Below are 15429 nucleotides of genomic sequence, written 5' to 3'. Positions count from 1 at the left end.
CCACAGTTGCTTGGGATAAATGAAATGGTGCAGTTTGCTTGGCTACATTTTGTTACCTCCGTTCCGTCAGAACAACATCAAAATCGTGTTAAAAAAAAAAGGACCTTGTTTTTTTTTTTTTTTTATTATGGCATGCAATGAACAACAGATACAAATAAAATGAAGGGAATTTATCATTGCCTCTGCCCCAGTTTTCTGCCATAAAGATTCAAATTATGGTGCGGACCATATTTACAGTATAATTTATGACTTCTTAGTATTTTACCACTTCTTCTGGCAATTTTCTAAAAATTAGTTGGAGCTTAGTAGAAGGAGGGGGCATGCATGGCCCAGAAAATTTACTACAGTCCACTCCAGAAAGTGGAAATTCTAGTACAAATCTATGCTAGCCTATGGCTGGCTTAGGCTAAGAGCCCGATTCATCAAGTATTCATAGTTTTAGGCCGGCGTCACACACAGCGTATGAAAATACGGTCCGTATATTACGGCCGTAATACGCTGCAAAGTCCCGAAAATAGTGGTCCGTATCTCCTCCGTAGGCAGGGTGTGTCACCGTTTTTTGCGCATGGCATCCTCCGTATGTAATCCGTATGGCAGCCGTAATGCGTGTTTTTATCGCAGGCTTGCAAAACCGACATACGGCTATACAAGGGATCCATGTGTAAAAAAAAAAAAAAACATATATACTGTATGTATATATATATATATATATATATATATATATATATATATATATATATATATATATATATATATATATATATATACACACCGTATATACTCGAGTATAAGCCGACCCCCCTAATTTTGCCACAAAAAACTGGGAAAACTTATTGACTCGAGTATAAGCCTAGGGTGGAAATGCAGCATTTACCGGTGAATTTCAAAAATAAAAATAGATCATTATTGCCCCATATCTGCCCCATATAGTGCTCTGCACTGTTCATATTGCCCCATATCGTGCTCTGCACTGTTCATATTGCCCCATATCTGCCCCATATAGTGCTCTGCACCGTTCATATTGCCCCATATCTGCCCCATATAGTGCTCTGCACTGTCCATATTGCCCCATATCTGCCCCATATAGTGCTCTGCACTGTTCATATTGCCCCATATCTGCCCCATATAGTGCTCTGCACCGTTCATATTGCCCCATATCTGCCCCATATAGTGCTCTGCACCGTTCATATTGCCCCATATCTGCCCCATATAGTGCTCTGCACTGTTCATATTGCCCCATATCCGGCCCATATAGTGCTCTGCACCGTTCATATTGCTCCATATCTGCCCCATATAGTGCTCTGCACCGTCCATACTGCCCCATAGATGCTCGGTATAAATCTGTGCCGCCGCTGCTGCAATAAAAAAAAAAAAACACATACTCACCTTTCTTGATTGCAGCTCCCAGCGTCCGGTCCCGGCGTCTCTCTCCGCTCTGACTGATCAGGCAGAGGGCGCCGCGCACACTATATGCGTCATCGCGCCCTCTGACCTGAACAGTCAGAGCGCAGATGCCGGGAAGATGGAGCGGCGCCGGGAAGATGGAGCGGCGGCTGGAACGCGGACAGGTGAATATTACATACTTACCTGGTCCCGACGTTCGGCTCCCTCTGCCTGTCACAGCTGTCTTCGGTGCCGCAGCCTCTTCCTCTATCAGCAGTCACCCAGGCTCGAGATCATAAGAGGCGCCCTCTGCTGGTTGTCCTCATATGAACTCGAGCCAGGGAGCTTTCTAGGAAAGTTCCCACGATCTAGGAACAGCCAGCAGAGGGCGCCTCACCGCAAATGAAGCTAAATATAGGTCATTGACCTACTTTACCTTCATTCGCTGGGGTTTTGCAGGCAGGAGTAGCATTGCATTAGCCGAACTCCTGCCTGCAAAATATTTGAACCCCTTCAGATGGATTTACATCGTTAGACCTTACAGATCCTAGGAAGGTATATATATTCTTGGTTTATTATTTTTTTTTTGATTTACAGATCGAGGGTCTTCAGTGAGTGGATTGAGAGTAGAATAAATTAATACAACAACCTTTGTGATTTTTTCATTAAATTAATTTTTAATAATGTGTGTGTGTTTTTTTTTTTAACCCTTTACTAGTATTGGATTAATAATGGATAGGTGTCATAATTGACGCCTCTCCATTATTAATTTGGCTTAATGTCACCTTACAATAGCAAGGTGGCATTAACCCTTCATTACCCCATATCCCACAGCTACACGGGAATGGGAAGAGAGTGGCCAAGTGCCAGAATCGGTGCATCTTCCAGATGTGCCTTTTCTGGGGTGGCTGGGGGCAGGTGTTTTTAGCCAGGGGGGGGCCAATAACCATGGACCCTCTCCAGGCTATTAATATCTGCCCTCAGTCACTGGCTTTGCTACTCTGGCGGAGAAAATAGTGCGAGAGCCCACGCCAATTTTTTCCGCCATTTAACCCCTTAATTTACTAGCTAGAACGGCCAAATTTTGCATAGACACACTACTGACATTAGTAGTGTGGAATATGCAAAAAAAATTGGGATATGAGATGGTTTACTGTATGTAAACCATGTCTCATATCATGTCGGGTTTAGGAAGGAGATAGCAAAAGCCGGTAATTGAATTACCGGCTTTCTGCTATATCGCGCTGGATGAAATAATAATATATATACATATATGTGTCTCACTGACATATATATATATATATATACAGTTAGGGCCAGAAATATTTGGACAGTGACACAATTTTCGCGAGTTGGGCTCTGCATGCCACCACATTGGATTTGAAATGAAACCTCTACAACAGAATTCAAGTGCAGATTGTAACGTTTAATTTGAAGGGTTGAACAAAAATATCTGATAGAAAATGTAGGAATTGTACACATTTCTTTACAAACACTCCACATTTTAGGAGGTCAAAAGTAATTGGACAAATAAACATAACCCAAACAAAATATTTTTATTTTCAATATTTTGTTGCAAATCCTTTGGAGGCAATCACTGCCTTAAGTCTGGAACCCATGGACATCACCAAACGCTGGGTTTCCTCCTTCTTAATGCTTTGCCAGGCCTTTACAGCCGCAGCCTTCAGGTCTTGCTTGTTTGTGGGTCTTTCCGTCTTAAGTCTGGATTTGAGCAAGTGAAATGCATGCTCAATTGGGTTTAGATCTGGAGATTGACTTGGCCATTGCAGAATGTTCCACTTTTTGGCACTCATGAACTCCTGGGTAGCTTTGGCTGTATGCTTGGGGTCATTGTCCATCTGTACTATGAAGCGCCGTCCAATCAACTTTGCAGCATTTGGCTGAATCTGGGCTGAAAGTATATCCCGGTACACTTCAGAATTCATCCGGCTACTCTTGTCTGCTCTTATGTCATCAATAAACACAAGTGACCCAGTGCCATTGAAAGCCATGCATGCCCATGCCATCACGTTGCCTCCACCATGTTTTACAGAGGATGTGGTGTGCCTTGGATCATGTGCCGTTCCCTTTCTTCTCCAAACTTTTTTCTTCCCATCATTCTGGTACAGGTTGATCTTTGTCTCATCTGTCCATAGAATACTTTTCCAGAACTGAGCTGGCTTCTTGAGGTGTTTTTCTGCAAATTTAACTCTGGCCTGTCTATTTTTGGTATTGATGAATGGTTTGCATCTAGATGTGAACCCTTTGTATTTACTGTCATGGAGTCTTCTCTTTACTGTTGACTTAGAGACAGATACACCTACTTCACTGAGAGTGTTCTGGACTTCAATTGATGTTGTGAACGGGTTCCTCTTCACCAAATTAAGTATGCGGCGATCATCCACCACTGTTGTCATCCGTGGACGCCCAGGCCTTTTTGAGTTCCCAAGCTCACCAGTCAATTCCTTTTTTCTCAGAATGTACCCAACTGTTGATTTTGCTACTCCAAGCATGTCTGCTATCTCTCTGATGGATTTTTTCTTTTTTTTCAGCCTCAGGATGTTCTGCTTCACCTCAATTGAGAGTTCCTTTGACCGCATGTTGTCTGCTCACAGCAACAGCTTCCAAATGCAAAACCACACACCTGGAATCCACCCCTGACCTTTTAACTACTTCATTGATTACAGGTTAACGAGGGAGACGCCTTCAGAGTTAATTGCAGCCCTTAGAGTCCATTGTCCAATTACTTTTGGTCCCTTGAAAAAGAGGACGCTATGCATTACAGAGCTATGATTCCTAAACCCTTTCTCCGATTTGGATGTGGAAACTATCATATTGCAGCTGGGAGTGTGCACTTTCAGCCCATATTATATATATAATTGTATTTCTGAACATGTTTTTGTAAACAGCTAAAATAACAAAACTTGTGTCACTGTCCAAATATTTCTGGCCCTAACTGTGTGTATATATATATATTCCTATTCTATGTGTACACATTTATTCTACCTATTCTAATGTCAGCTGTCAGTGTGATTTTACTGTACACCGCACTGAATTGCCGGCTTTTCTCTCTAACAGCGCTGCGTATTTCTCGCAAGTCACACTGCTGGTCCGTGTGTAATCTGTATTTTTGGGGCTTCCATAGACTTTCATTGACGTTTTATTTGCGCAATACGGTGACAAGCGCAGCATGCTGCGATTTTCTACGGCCGTAGAAAGCCATATAATACTGATCAGTAAAATACGGCAGATAGGAGCAGGGGCATAGAGAATAATTGTGCCATATTTTTTGCGAGTTTTACGGACGTAGTTTCTGCGCTCTTACGTCCGTAAAACTCGCAAGTGTGACGCCGGCCTTAAGGTTGAAGGTGGACTTCAGTCCATCACCTTCAACCTATAGCCGAACATGTTGATCCAGACCAGTGTTTTCAAAACTCCAGTCCTGTCGGCCCACCACACATAGTGTTTTCAGGACTTCATTAGTATTACACAGGTGATGGAATTCTTAAGGAATCACACATTGCCACACAATCTCTCACCTGTGCAATACTAAGGAAATCCTGAAAACTTGATCTGTCGGGGGCCGTGAGGCCCACCCATTCCCATAATAACCATGGTTGCTTTTCTCTGCTTCCTAGTTCAGCTATATCCTTCTTAGGCTAGTTTCACACTAGCGTTTAGCCTGGCTGCGGAGGGATGCGGACATCCTCCTTGAAGCTCTGCCCACTGCCGCACCTCTTCCTTCAGCTCCGCCTATGGCTGCATGCGGCGTACGCACCCTATCTTTAACATTGGGTACACAGGCCATGCCGCTGTATGCGGATGCCGCCGCATGCGTCGTTTTGATGGTGCGACGACCTGCGCCGAACGCAACAAGTTGCAATTTCGTGCAGATGCCAACACTGAGATAGTTGTTAACCCAGTTACACATTTTGCCAAAGTCCCATTTTTTTCATTTTTTAAGCCAACCTTTTGTGTGGCACACTATCTTTGAAAAGTCCATGTAGACAAAGTCCACTGGTCCAGCCTTAAACTTACCTCCTCGTAAAAGCTGATCAGATTAGTTTGACAAGACAGATCCTCCATAAACTCATGTTGATATTGGGTCATGAGGCTATTGTCTTTGAGATACTCCAGCATAGCGTCCCTTAGAATACCCTCCAGGATTTTACCCACAGTAGAGGTTAAGCTTTCCAGGCTCAGATTTTGTCCCTTTTTGAATATTGGCACCACATTTGCTATACGCCAGTCCTGTGGTACAGACCTTGATATTATAGAATTTGTGAATATCAAAAATAATCGTCTGTCTACAACTGTACTTAATTCTTGCAGTACTTAGGAGTGATACCATCCGAGCCCCGGATGTTTGTCAAATTTAGTGATTTTGAGGCGGTGCTGTACTTCCTGCTGGGTTGAGCAGGTGACATTTATTGGATAATTCCTAGCACCCCTGATCATGTCGTCTGTCATGGGATTTTCTTGTGTAAATACTGAAGAGAAAAAGTAGTTTAGCATTTTGGCATTTCATCTGGCATAAAAGCTTTGAAAAGTTTCAAATTTTAGGCACAATTCATTATTGCACCGACAACTTATGACTTTTGGCATTTTTATTCCAGTTTCTCTCAGCTTTGCCAAAATGGTTTGAGCTGGGGTGGCACGGGCATGGCGATGACTACTTGCCAAATTCATGACGAGCGACAAATCTTACTCCAGCAACTACTAAAGTAGTGGCAATGTGCACACAGAGATGTACACCATTCTCCTGCTGCTGAAGCTAAGAAGCTGACTAAACCAAAGAGAAAAACACCCCTAAGCAATACTTTTATTAATGATAATTACACACCAATATATGTTAAAAACATCCGATTACAGATAATGACTAGGGAATTAAGGTAGCGGTCTTATGAAGGGTGGAGGATGAAAAATGGGTGCAAATAATATACCCAACGCTCCCCCTGGTAGGCCCTAAGATCTGATGGCCTACCTAACAGCAGACGCTCTCCCTTCAATCCCTAGCAATCACTATTCTATACAGAGGACACAGAAAACAGAATAACAGAAGTACACTTGGGTCCAGATGGATCCAGTGCATCTGTGTCAGGTTAAGCTCATCTAGCCTCTAGACATATGGGTCTCTATTGATACCGATGTACCGATGTATTCAGGAAGCCCATGGCTACTAATGCACTGTTACAAGAGGATTCGTCCCACCTCAAATCAACTATTAGGGGAATCCCCATTGGGCAATCCTTGCATCTCAAGAGGATATGTTCAGAGGATAAACTATTTGAACATCAAGCTACAGACTTAACCTGGATCTCTTCATTTTTCGGCTGGCTGTTTTGTCAGACCGAAGGTGTTTGGTACACTGACTTGCTTGGAGCGTCTTGACACACCGGGTTCTATCAGGTGGGTAATCAGCACAGGTTCCCTGTTATTTAAGAATTCCGGGACCTGACACCCGAAGCAACGGAATCATCCTGGGGTGGGCAGACAGATACCTGTCCTCAGCATTCATACCTATTTAGGTGTCTTCACCATGCAAGTCTCCTGATGAACCCCCAAGGTAATACGGATGGGGGAGAAATGCGTCGGGTCCAGGATGAGTTTATTTCTATAGCTGGGATAAGGGATTCATCTTGATCAAACGAATGCATGCAAACGCATGTCCCCATGTTAAAGATATGTACGCATACGGATCTATGTGGATCATACGCTGCGCACAGAAAAGCTAAATCCTCCTTTAGCTTTTGAGCTATGAACTGTTTTGAGCACATCTGCACTTTATCTGATGGGGTATTATCCTACTTGTCTGTGCTTTTTTGCCTCCTTATAAGCATTATCTGAGTAGGCTGAGAATATAGCCTTTTTGCTACATTGAAATTTTGACCTCCATGCAACAGTGGTTCTTTTTATATTGATTGTCAGACTAGTACTAGTAGATTGTTCGTCTGTATTACAGGCTGTCATTTATTAAACAAGCCAAGATTCTTCATTCAACTAGGCCACACTAGCGGAGACCTAGGCTGTGTGTAACTATCAATAGAGACCCATATGTCTAGAGCAGGGGTGGGGAACCTCATGCCCCAGGGCCATTTACGGCTCTCGATGACCTTTTATCAGGCCCCCGGGCAGATTCTCAGGGACCGCATTCTTGTGCAGGGAGGTGTATTTAGATTACAACCAGCTCATTAATTTCTTCTTGTTCTGTTAGCACACACACGCAGTGTTCACTACTGAACACTGAAGGGCATGCAGTGAAAGATTACCTACTGAAACCAGTGCCACAGTCAGGATGTACTTTGTGGGCAGAGTTTGTACGGCCCCCGAAGGATGGTATGAATATCCAAATGGCCCTTGGTAGAAAAAAGATTCCTCACCCCTGGTATAGAGGCTAGATGAGCTTAACCTGACCCAGATGCACTGGATCCATCTGAACCCAAGTGTACTTCTGTTATTCTGCTTTGCATGTCCTTTGTATAGAATAGGGATTGAAGGAAGAGCCGTCGTTGAGCGGGGGCGCCACATCGCAATATTAGGGTGCCAACCTCTGCTGTTAGGTAGGCCATCAGATTCTAGGGCCTACTAGGGGGAGTTTTAGGTATATTATTTCACCTATTTTTTTCATCGTTTTTCATCCTCCACCCCTCAGAAGACCACTACCTTGATTCCCTAGTTATTACTGTATCTCCAATTGGATGTATTTAACATATATTGGTGTGTAATTATCATTAATAAAAGTATTTTTTAGGGGTGTTTTTCTCTTTGGTTTTGTTTGCTATATGGTACCCCCTTTTTCAGCCTATCGGTATAGGGTTTGAGGATATGAAGCTGCCCTGTCCTTTTGTTCCTGTAGAGATAAGCCATCCATAATGGACTCTGGCAGCAGTTTTCTTCCTTCTTTCTGCTGAAACACATTTACTTTCAGCTGAACCAAGAGTGCACGTTTATAAGAGGTCGGAGAGTGAGAGCCTTCCGCTGAGCGTGGGTTTGGCCGATAGCCACCTACTGAATATGGCCAGCATTACTCAGATGAGTCATTGATTAATGCTGGATGCCTGCAGTGCACAAAGCAGGAAAGCCACTGGTTATAACATCTGTTTAAGGTGTGAGTGTCATACTATTTTTTTATGTATAAAATAGTCACTACAAGGGTCGGTGAGGGTCCAGATCCAGAGACCCCCACTGATGACTCAGAACACAGCTTTGGCATGCAGCATGCTCACAGAGCGGTGTATGGGCTCAATAGTAAGTCTAAGTCCATTCACCGCCCTGTGAGATGGAGTGACGGACCCATAGACTTAGTATTAAGCTCATTCACCACTGCATAAAACAACTGTGCTCTGTAGAGCGGTATTTTGTGCAGTCAGTGGGGGGGGAGGGGTGTCCCAGGAATCGGACCCCCATCAGTCGGCAGCTGAGCTTCTGTTTCTTTTTATCCACGGGTCTAATGAGGCTTCATCTGCTGGCTGCACTGCAGACTGAGCACTGGTCATTGGCCCTTGATGTTCTTGCCAAGTATTGGCTCCTCGGCATCTATATTCAATACTGACATTGCATAAACCACTGAATACCGCACAATGTAACAGCCAGGCGGTACATAGATTACTGCTATTCAGTGTGCACTTACACTTTCTGTCCTTCCAGGCTATCAAACGTCCATTCTTTGTGAACATGGTTGAAGACTGATCTAATAAAAGATTATTTTTATAGAATAGGGGACAAAGTATTTTTATAGCCTCAGTGCTCTTTAATGATTACATACATCAATGGCACAAATCTCTTAGGTCCTGATAGTTTGCTGTACTGTGTATAAGTGTTGGTGAAATGTATTCACTCCGTGCCTATTCACAGTAGCATACATGGTATACATATAGTGCGTGGCTATGGGTATGGGTCCCACGTACAATGTATACCATGACGCACTGCTCTGTAGGAAGACGCAGCAATCCGCCCTTTTCTATTCGGTAAAACAAGGTATACTAGTAAGGCCACATTCACACGTTCAGTATTTTACATCAGTATTGTTCCACTAGTGATTTTGGCTTACAGATTAATAACAAGTGTGTGTATTAATAATACTGCTTAGGACTTGTGGCAGGGATCCATAATGCTGGTACCACTTTGGTTAAAGTCTTGTTCCCCAGTGAGAGCGAACATGCACACAAGTTGGTGGTAATACTGAGGAGTAGCCTGAAAAATTGTGCAGTTATTTGCCCCCACTTTGTACTTGGCAGCACAAGGCAGTGGCATCTGGAGGTCAAATACATTAATTTACAGATCTATGACAACGCTTCTGATTAATGTGGTCAGCTGGTTAAAAAATGGAAGAAAATGTCAGATATTGGTTCTAAAAGTAAATTACATTATTTATTGCTACAAAAAGTTGCACCAAAACGATGCAACCGCCATTGCAAATTAGGTTTCCTTGCAAAATGTCCAATCTTTCTGCTGTTTGCAGTAAACCAATGATATAAGGGCAATTTTACTGCTCAACACAACTGATATCACAAGAGGTTTCTTCAAACTCAACACAAAATGCCACTGTTACTACTGCAGTCTCAGAATGATTCAACCCCTTCGTGAGAAGCGTCTGTACTTCATAAAGCCCCATTGGCTGTTGTTACCTGTGGTAAACGTGATGCTAGACACCAGCTTCAGAAAGTCCATATAGTCGAAAATAAGTTCTGCATTACCAAAGACAGGATGAACCTCTTCTGGAATAGAGACGGTATTCACACGTGTGGTTCACAATGTATGAAAGCGTTCAAATGTGACATGAGGTAGATTGGCTCTTATCACATAGTATGATAAAACTGTTTTTCTTTGCAAGGTTCTAGATGTATACAAAAAGAACCCCACTCAGCAGGTAATGTGCCTACGGCTGTTACACGCACATAGCTCTTTCTCAAAGTAGACACTAGCTTCTGGCAACTTTTCTGAGGCATTTCCTTATGGGCAATGGCATTCCCTAATATTTTTGGGTTCACAAATATTCTTCAAATCCCATAATTGATTTTCTGTGGGGTTCTAGTCAGGCGATTGACGACCACTCTAGAATCTCCCAGGACTTCTGAGAGCAAAACTTGACAGACTTTGAGATATGTTTGGTCATTGAACTGTTGGAAGGTCCAATGACACCAAAGCTATTGCTTCCTCACAGAAGGAATTACATTTTTTTAGGATTTCCTGATAATGTAATCCATTTGCCATCACATGCTACAGGAGGAAGCAAAGCAGCCCCAGACATCACTGAGACACCACCATGCTTCACTGTAGGAACAGTGGGTTTTTTTCTGCCAAAGGTTTGACTTTTCCTCCTCAAGACATACCACTAATCTACGGTATATGCCTGAATAGTTCCAACCAGCACAATTCCCAAACATCTGTGGCTTGTTTATATGGTTTTGAGCATGATAGAGGTGACTTAGAGCAGAGCTTTCTATTTTTGGTCAGTACAGGTGTATACGAAGGAGTCCAGCCATGGAGATCTACAGAATAATTAGTTAGTTAGTAGGTATCTTACTGTGCAAACTAAAAGCTCAGTGCTTACCACCACCAGATCTTGTGGCAGGTAATTTGCAGTCACTCAAGAGTTTTTGACAATCTGCTTCCCCAGTGGCATTTTGTGGTAAATTTTGGAGAAACCATTTATTATATTGTTTATTAAATTGTTCTTTTTTCATTGTTTTATTGCAAGTAGCAAAAAGTTTGTAAATTTTTGCAGATAAATCTAATTTTCAATAGAGCGTTGATTTGGATTTGTATAGTAGATATTTTATGTGTTTTTTTATTAAAAGTTTTTATATTGTAATTATCATTGCGTGTTTCATCTCACTCATGATGGCACTACAGAAAAGCAAGGCGATATATTTATTACTTAACAGTAATTTTGTTTCATTTTTACTTTTTGAAGGAGTTTCCTGGAGGCCGGCAAGCATGTTCTTGTGGAGTATCCCATGGCCCTGTCTGCACAAGCGGCTCATGAGTTGTGGCAGTTGGCCGAGCAGAAAGGTAATCGGTGGATTAGTGTAACAGTGCTCGCTGTCCTTCATACATTCTTACATACATTCATACATACATTCATTCTTTTGCAGTTTCATTAGACATGAGATAAATATTTTAGTATTGTTTCTTTAATCCTATTGTTTCTGTTGTTACTATGTATTGTAGGGCATGCCAACATTTCATTATGTAAGGGGATTGTCCACTACTAGAACAACTGCAACTCACTTCTTATACTAAATGTTCGGACCCGATAAAATATACAAACCTATACTCTCCTCCCGTTTTGGCTCTGTTCCAGCGGTGTCTGCACTCGCGGTCCCAGGACTGTGATATGGTGGAATGACACATGATGCCATGCCCTGTATAAGCGCTGGCGTCACTGTGCTCATCTCCTGTCGAAATGAATGTGAAGAGGAAGTCGAGATCAGCTGCAGCCTGGACGTCCTCTTCATGTTCAGTTCGTACTAAGGTGGAGACAGTGGCGCCAGCACTGATTGGGCACCGGGACCCACATGTCATTGCACCGCATCAAATCCTGGGACCGCGAGTGCTGACACAACTGGAATATAGCCTGCACGAGAGGCTAGTATAGGTTGATTTTCTCGCAGTCAAATATTTAGTTTAAGAAGGGGCTGTCCTAGTAGTGGAGCATTTCCTATATTTCTGGATTATTAATGGACTTCACATTCTATTATGGGAAGAAGACAGGTATTCTAGTGTATAATTCTGTATATACCTGGCTTATGGGCACTCAGACATTGTAACTCCATGCTTGTCCAATTATTAGCCCCGTGACCTGACCGAACGGGACCACAGATCCCCATCATGCTGCTAGACCAAGCCTCCAGGTCAGTGCAATGTAAGGATCTTTGACCACAGAGACATGACTGCTTGAAATTTGGCACTAGATCAGGCATCTATTCTAACCACTATAACACAGCTCCAACAGGGGAAGAAGCCGATCAGTACCCCTGTTGTAAGGCTAAACCCCAGTGGCCCTGACCCCCATAAGCACCACATCTATATAGAATGCCACACTACACTGCATGCAAGTGGGCCGATAAAATAGACTTCTGTCTCCAAACAGATCCCATACACAGACCTGGGTCTTGTTGTAAAAGTCACTGTAGGGTGTCATCCCCTGTGGTTGCTGTTTCGCAGACTTGGTGGTGTCTGAGCAATAACGCACCCAACTGGGCAGGGAGTCTTATTGAGAAGGGCCTCTCTGGAGTGGACTCATACAGTTTTATTAAATTGCTAAGAATTGAATCTGCTTTTTCATATAACAGGTCTGATATTTAGTTTTAATGTGGGATTAGGATTAACTGTGTTTTTTCCTTTCCTGTGTCCTGCAGGTAAAGTCTTACATGTGGAACATATTGAGCTTCTTACCGAAGAATTCAAGCAGCTAAAAAGAGAAGTAGAAGGCAAAGAACTGGTGGAGGGCGTCCTGCATTTCACTGGTAATCAGAACTAGAAATGTCCGATTTGGGAGTGACAAATGGTACTGTTCATACCGTGCTTCATGTACTTACAGAGGCAGAACAGTAGATAGGAGGGAGCACACCCGTAAGTTATATGTTCCGTCTATATGGTGCAGAATAAAATACTAAAGGTTAGGTCTGCCTTTATATGATTATCTTTTTTTTTTTTTGATTCAACAAAATTAAGTCACTTAATACTTAAGTATATAACAATATAGAAGACTGAGTAAAAACACGGAGAATAGAACAGTAGGGGAGAATGCCGGATGCGAGATAGAAGGGAGGTGAGATGAGGGAGGTGAAGTCTGATGGGGACACCAGTTCAGTTTTTTAGATGAGCATTTATTAACTGGAATCAGGATTGATGGAAGCCTGCAGTTGGAATATACTGACCAAGGTAACCAGATTCTCTTGAATTTAGATACATTATCTGTAATTATAGCTAATCGCCTTTTAACTTCCGTGAAGTCTAGTCCCTTTTTCTCCAAGCTGAGGTTATAGTTTGCTTAGTCGCTAGGAATATCAAAGAAACTAGCTATTGAACCCATTCTACACCCAGGTGGTGAGCATTTTTTAAATTTTATTAAAGTATTAGCTGAAAACATTATTTTTTAGTGTGCAAAAACTTTTTTGCAAATCCCATTTTTGGTGTTATTCTGTAGCGGTTGTTTCTGCGGGAGTTTGTGATAGGGGTCTTATGCATGTCTTACTCCCCTGGGTGCTTTCCCCCCTTTTATTTGTAATTTTGTCGCACCGTGCCTGGACTTTGTAGGTCGGGTGTTGTCTATGTATTCCTCTCCTGGCGTATTAGAATTAAAATTGCGCCAGAGTGTAGGCGTGCTCAGTACTACAGTATGTTTAATTATGTAGTACAATACTTCGATAAAATGTCGCCGAAGTCAGCACGTGCCAATACTGCGCTATCCGGTGCCATTTTTTTTTAGGACTGTGTCTACAAAGTTCCATAAACAATGTTTTCAAGAAAATGACGCCTTAGATCACGGTATGCACACTCGCTGACTACATTTTCTGGAAGTAACCTATTACAACGTTAACATAGCAGGGAACATGCGTCGGCCATAGAGATAATGGCGATGTCCGCCGAGTGCGCATTGCTACGCTGACGTTGTAGTAGAATTCTTCAATAAAGTGGTGCCGGAGTCCACACGTGATATCCTGCTCCATTTTGGTAAAGACCCTATGTATGCACACGCGCTGACTTCGGTGCCACACTGCGCAGACGCCGGCCATCCCGGCTTCGTACAGAAAAAGATAAGGAATTGTGAATATTTGGTCCAGATTTCCCCACATTTGAAGACGTGAGGGGACTTTACGCAGCAGCTTGAGAGTAAATTGCTGTGAAGAGGGATTCAAGGTTACACCAAGGTAATAAAGTTGATTTGTGGATCACCGGAAAATAGTGTTTTGTTAATTGTGCTATTATAAGAGCGGGCGGGAGATATTCAGGGCTTGAGATTTTGATTGGTTAACCTCTAGGCCAGATATTTGTTCGAAGCTAGATAGTTTGAAGTAGGACAGGAAGTTTGAGGAGAGGTGAGTAAAAGCATAATGTCGTCTGAAGATATTAGTTTATGAGAGATTAATGCAATTTCTATTCCTTGGATATTTGGGTTGAGGCGAAGGCTGACTGTTGGGTTCAATTACAAGTAGGAAGAGTAGTGGGGAGAAGGGACAACCTTGGCGTGTGCCGCTCTTGATGGAAAAGGCATTCTTAAAAACAGTTATAGTGCATCTGAGCTGTTGGGGTGACTGTATAGGGCGTAAATCCACTATTGGAAATGTTCAGGGCAGTTCCATCTCTGCAGCACCGCAATTAAGTACGGTAGGTCCATGAGATGATTCAAAGGCTTTTTTTAATGTCAAGAAACAAAAACATTGCATCTAATTAGTGTTTTTTTCATAGTACAAAAGATGAGAAACCTTTTGTATATTATTTGAAGCTTGTCTATGGGGTGCGAAACCTACTTGATCTTTATGCATTATTGTGCCCAGCTCAGAGATCAAGCGTTAGGCTAAGATTTATGCTAGAAGTGTTGAGGCCTATAATAAAGCACACCTGTCACCAGGTTTGGCCAATATAAGATACGGCCACTGCCTTTCAGGGGTTATCTACAGCATTCTCTAATGCTATAGATAAGCCCCCGATCCGACCTGAAAGATAAGGAAAATAACTTTTATTATACTCACCTGCAGGGCGGTCCGGTCCGATGGGTGTTGCAGGTCCACGTCCAACGCCTTCCATCTTCTTGCGATGACTCCATCATGCTTGCTTTGTCTCTCCCCGACACCGTGCTCCTGCGCAGGTGTACTTATCTGCCCTGCTGAGGGCAGAGCAAAGTACTTCAGTGCGCAGGCGCTTGGCCTTTCTGACCTTTCCCGGCACCTGCACACTGCAGTACTTTTCTCTGCCCCCAACAGGGCAGATAAGTACGCCTGCGCAGGAGCGCGGTGCCGGGGAGCCATGACGCAAGCAGGAGGACGGCATCGCAAGAAGATGGGAGGCGCCAGACCTGCGACACCCATCGGACCGGAC

At 43.0% G+C, this 15429-nt stretch overlaps 1 protein-coding gene across 5 annotated transcripts in view; it reads left to right on the top strand.

Annotated features, from left to right (window-relative positions):
* Positions 1–15429, top strand: part of BLVRA (biliverdin reductase A) — a 68617-nt gene that overhangs the window by 25830 nt on the left and 27358 nt on the right. For all 5 annotated transcript variants that reach the window (XM_069730178.1, XM_069730177.1, XM_069730176.1 and 2 more), the window contains 2 exons: positions 11300–11397; positions 12747–12854. In XM_069730178.1, the coding sequence (XP_069586279.1) occupies positions 11300–11397; positions 12747–12854 (206 nt within the window). The remainder of the gene's footprint in view (positions 1–11299; positions 11398–12746; positions 12855–15429) is intronic.

Source organism: Ranitomeya imitator, chromosome 6 (assembly GCF_032444005.1).
Source record: "Ranitomeya imitator isolate aRanImi1 chromosome 6, aRanImi1.pri, whole genome shotgun sequence".
Classification (NCBI taxonomy): Eukaryota; Metazoa; Chordata; class Amphibia; order Anura; family Dendrobatidae; genus Ranitomeya; species Ranitomeya imitator.
The sequence above is the reverse complement of the archived record's forward strand: the minus strand, read 5'-3'. Positions and strand labels throughout refer to the sequence as shown.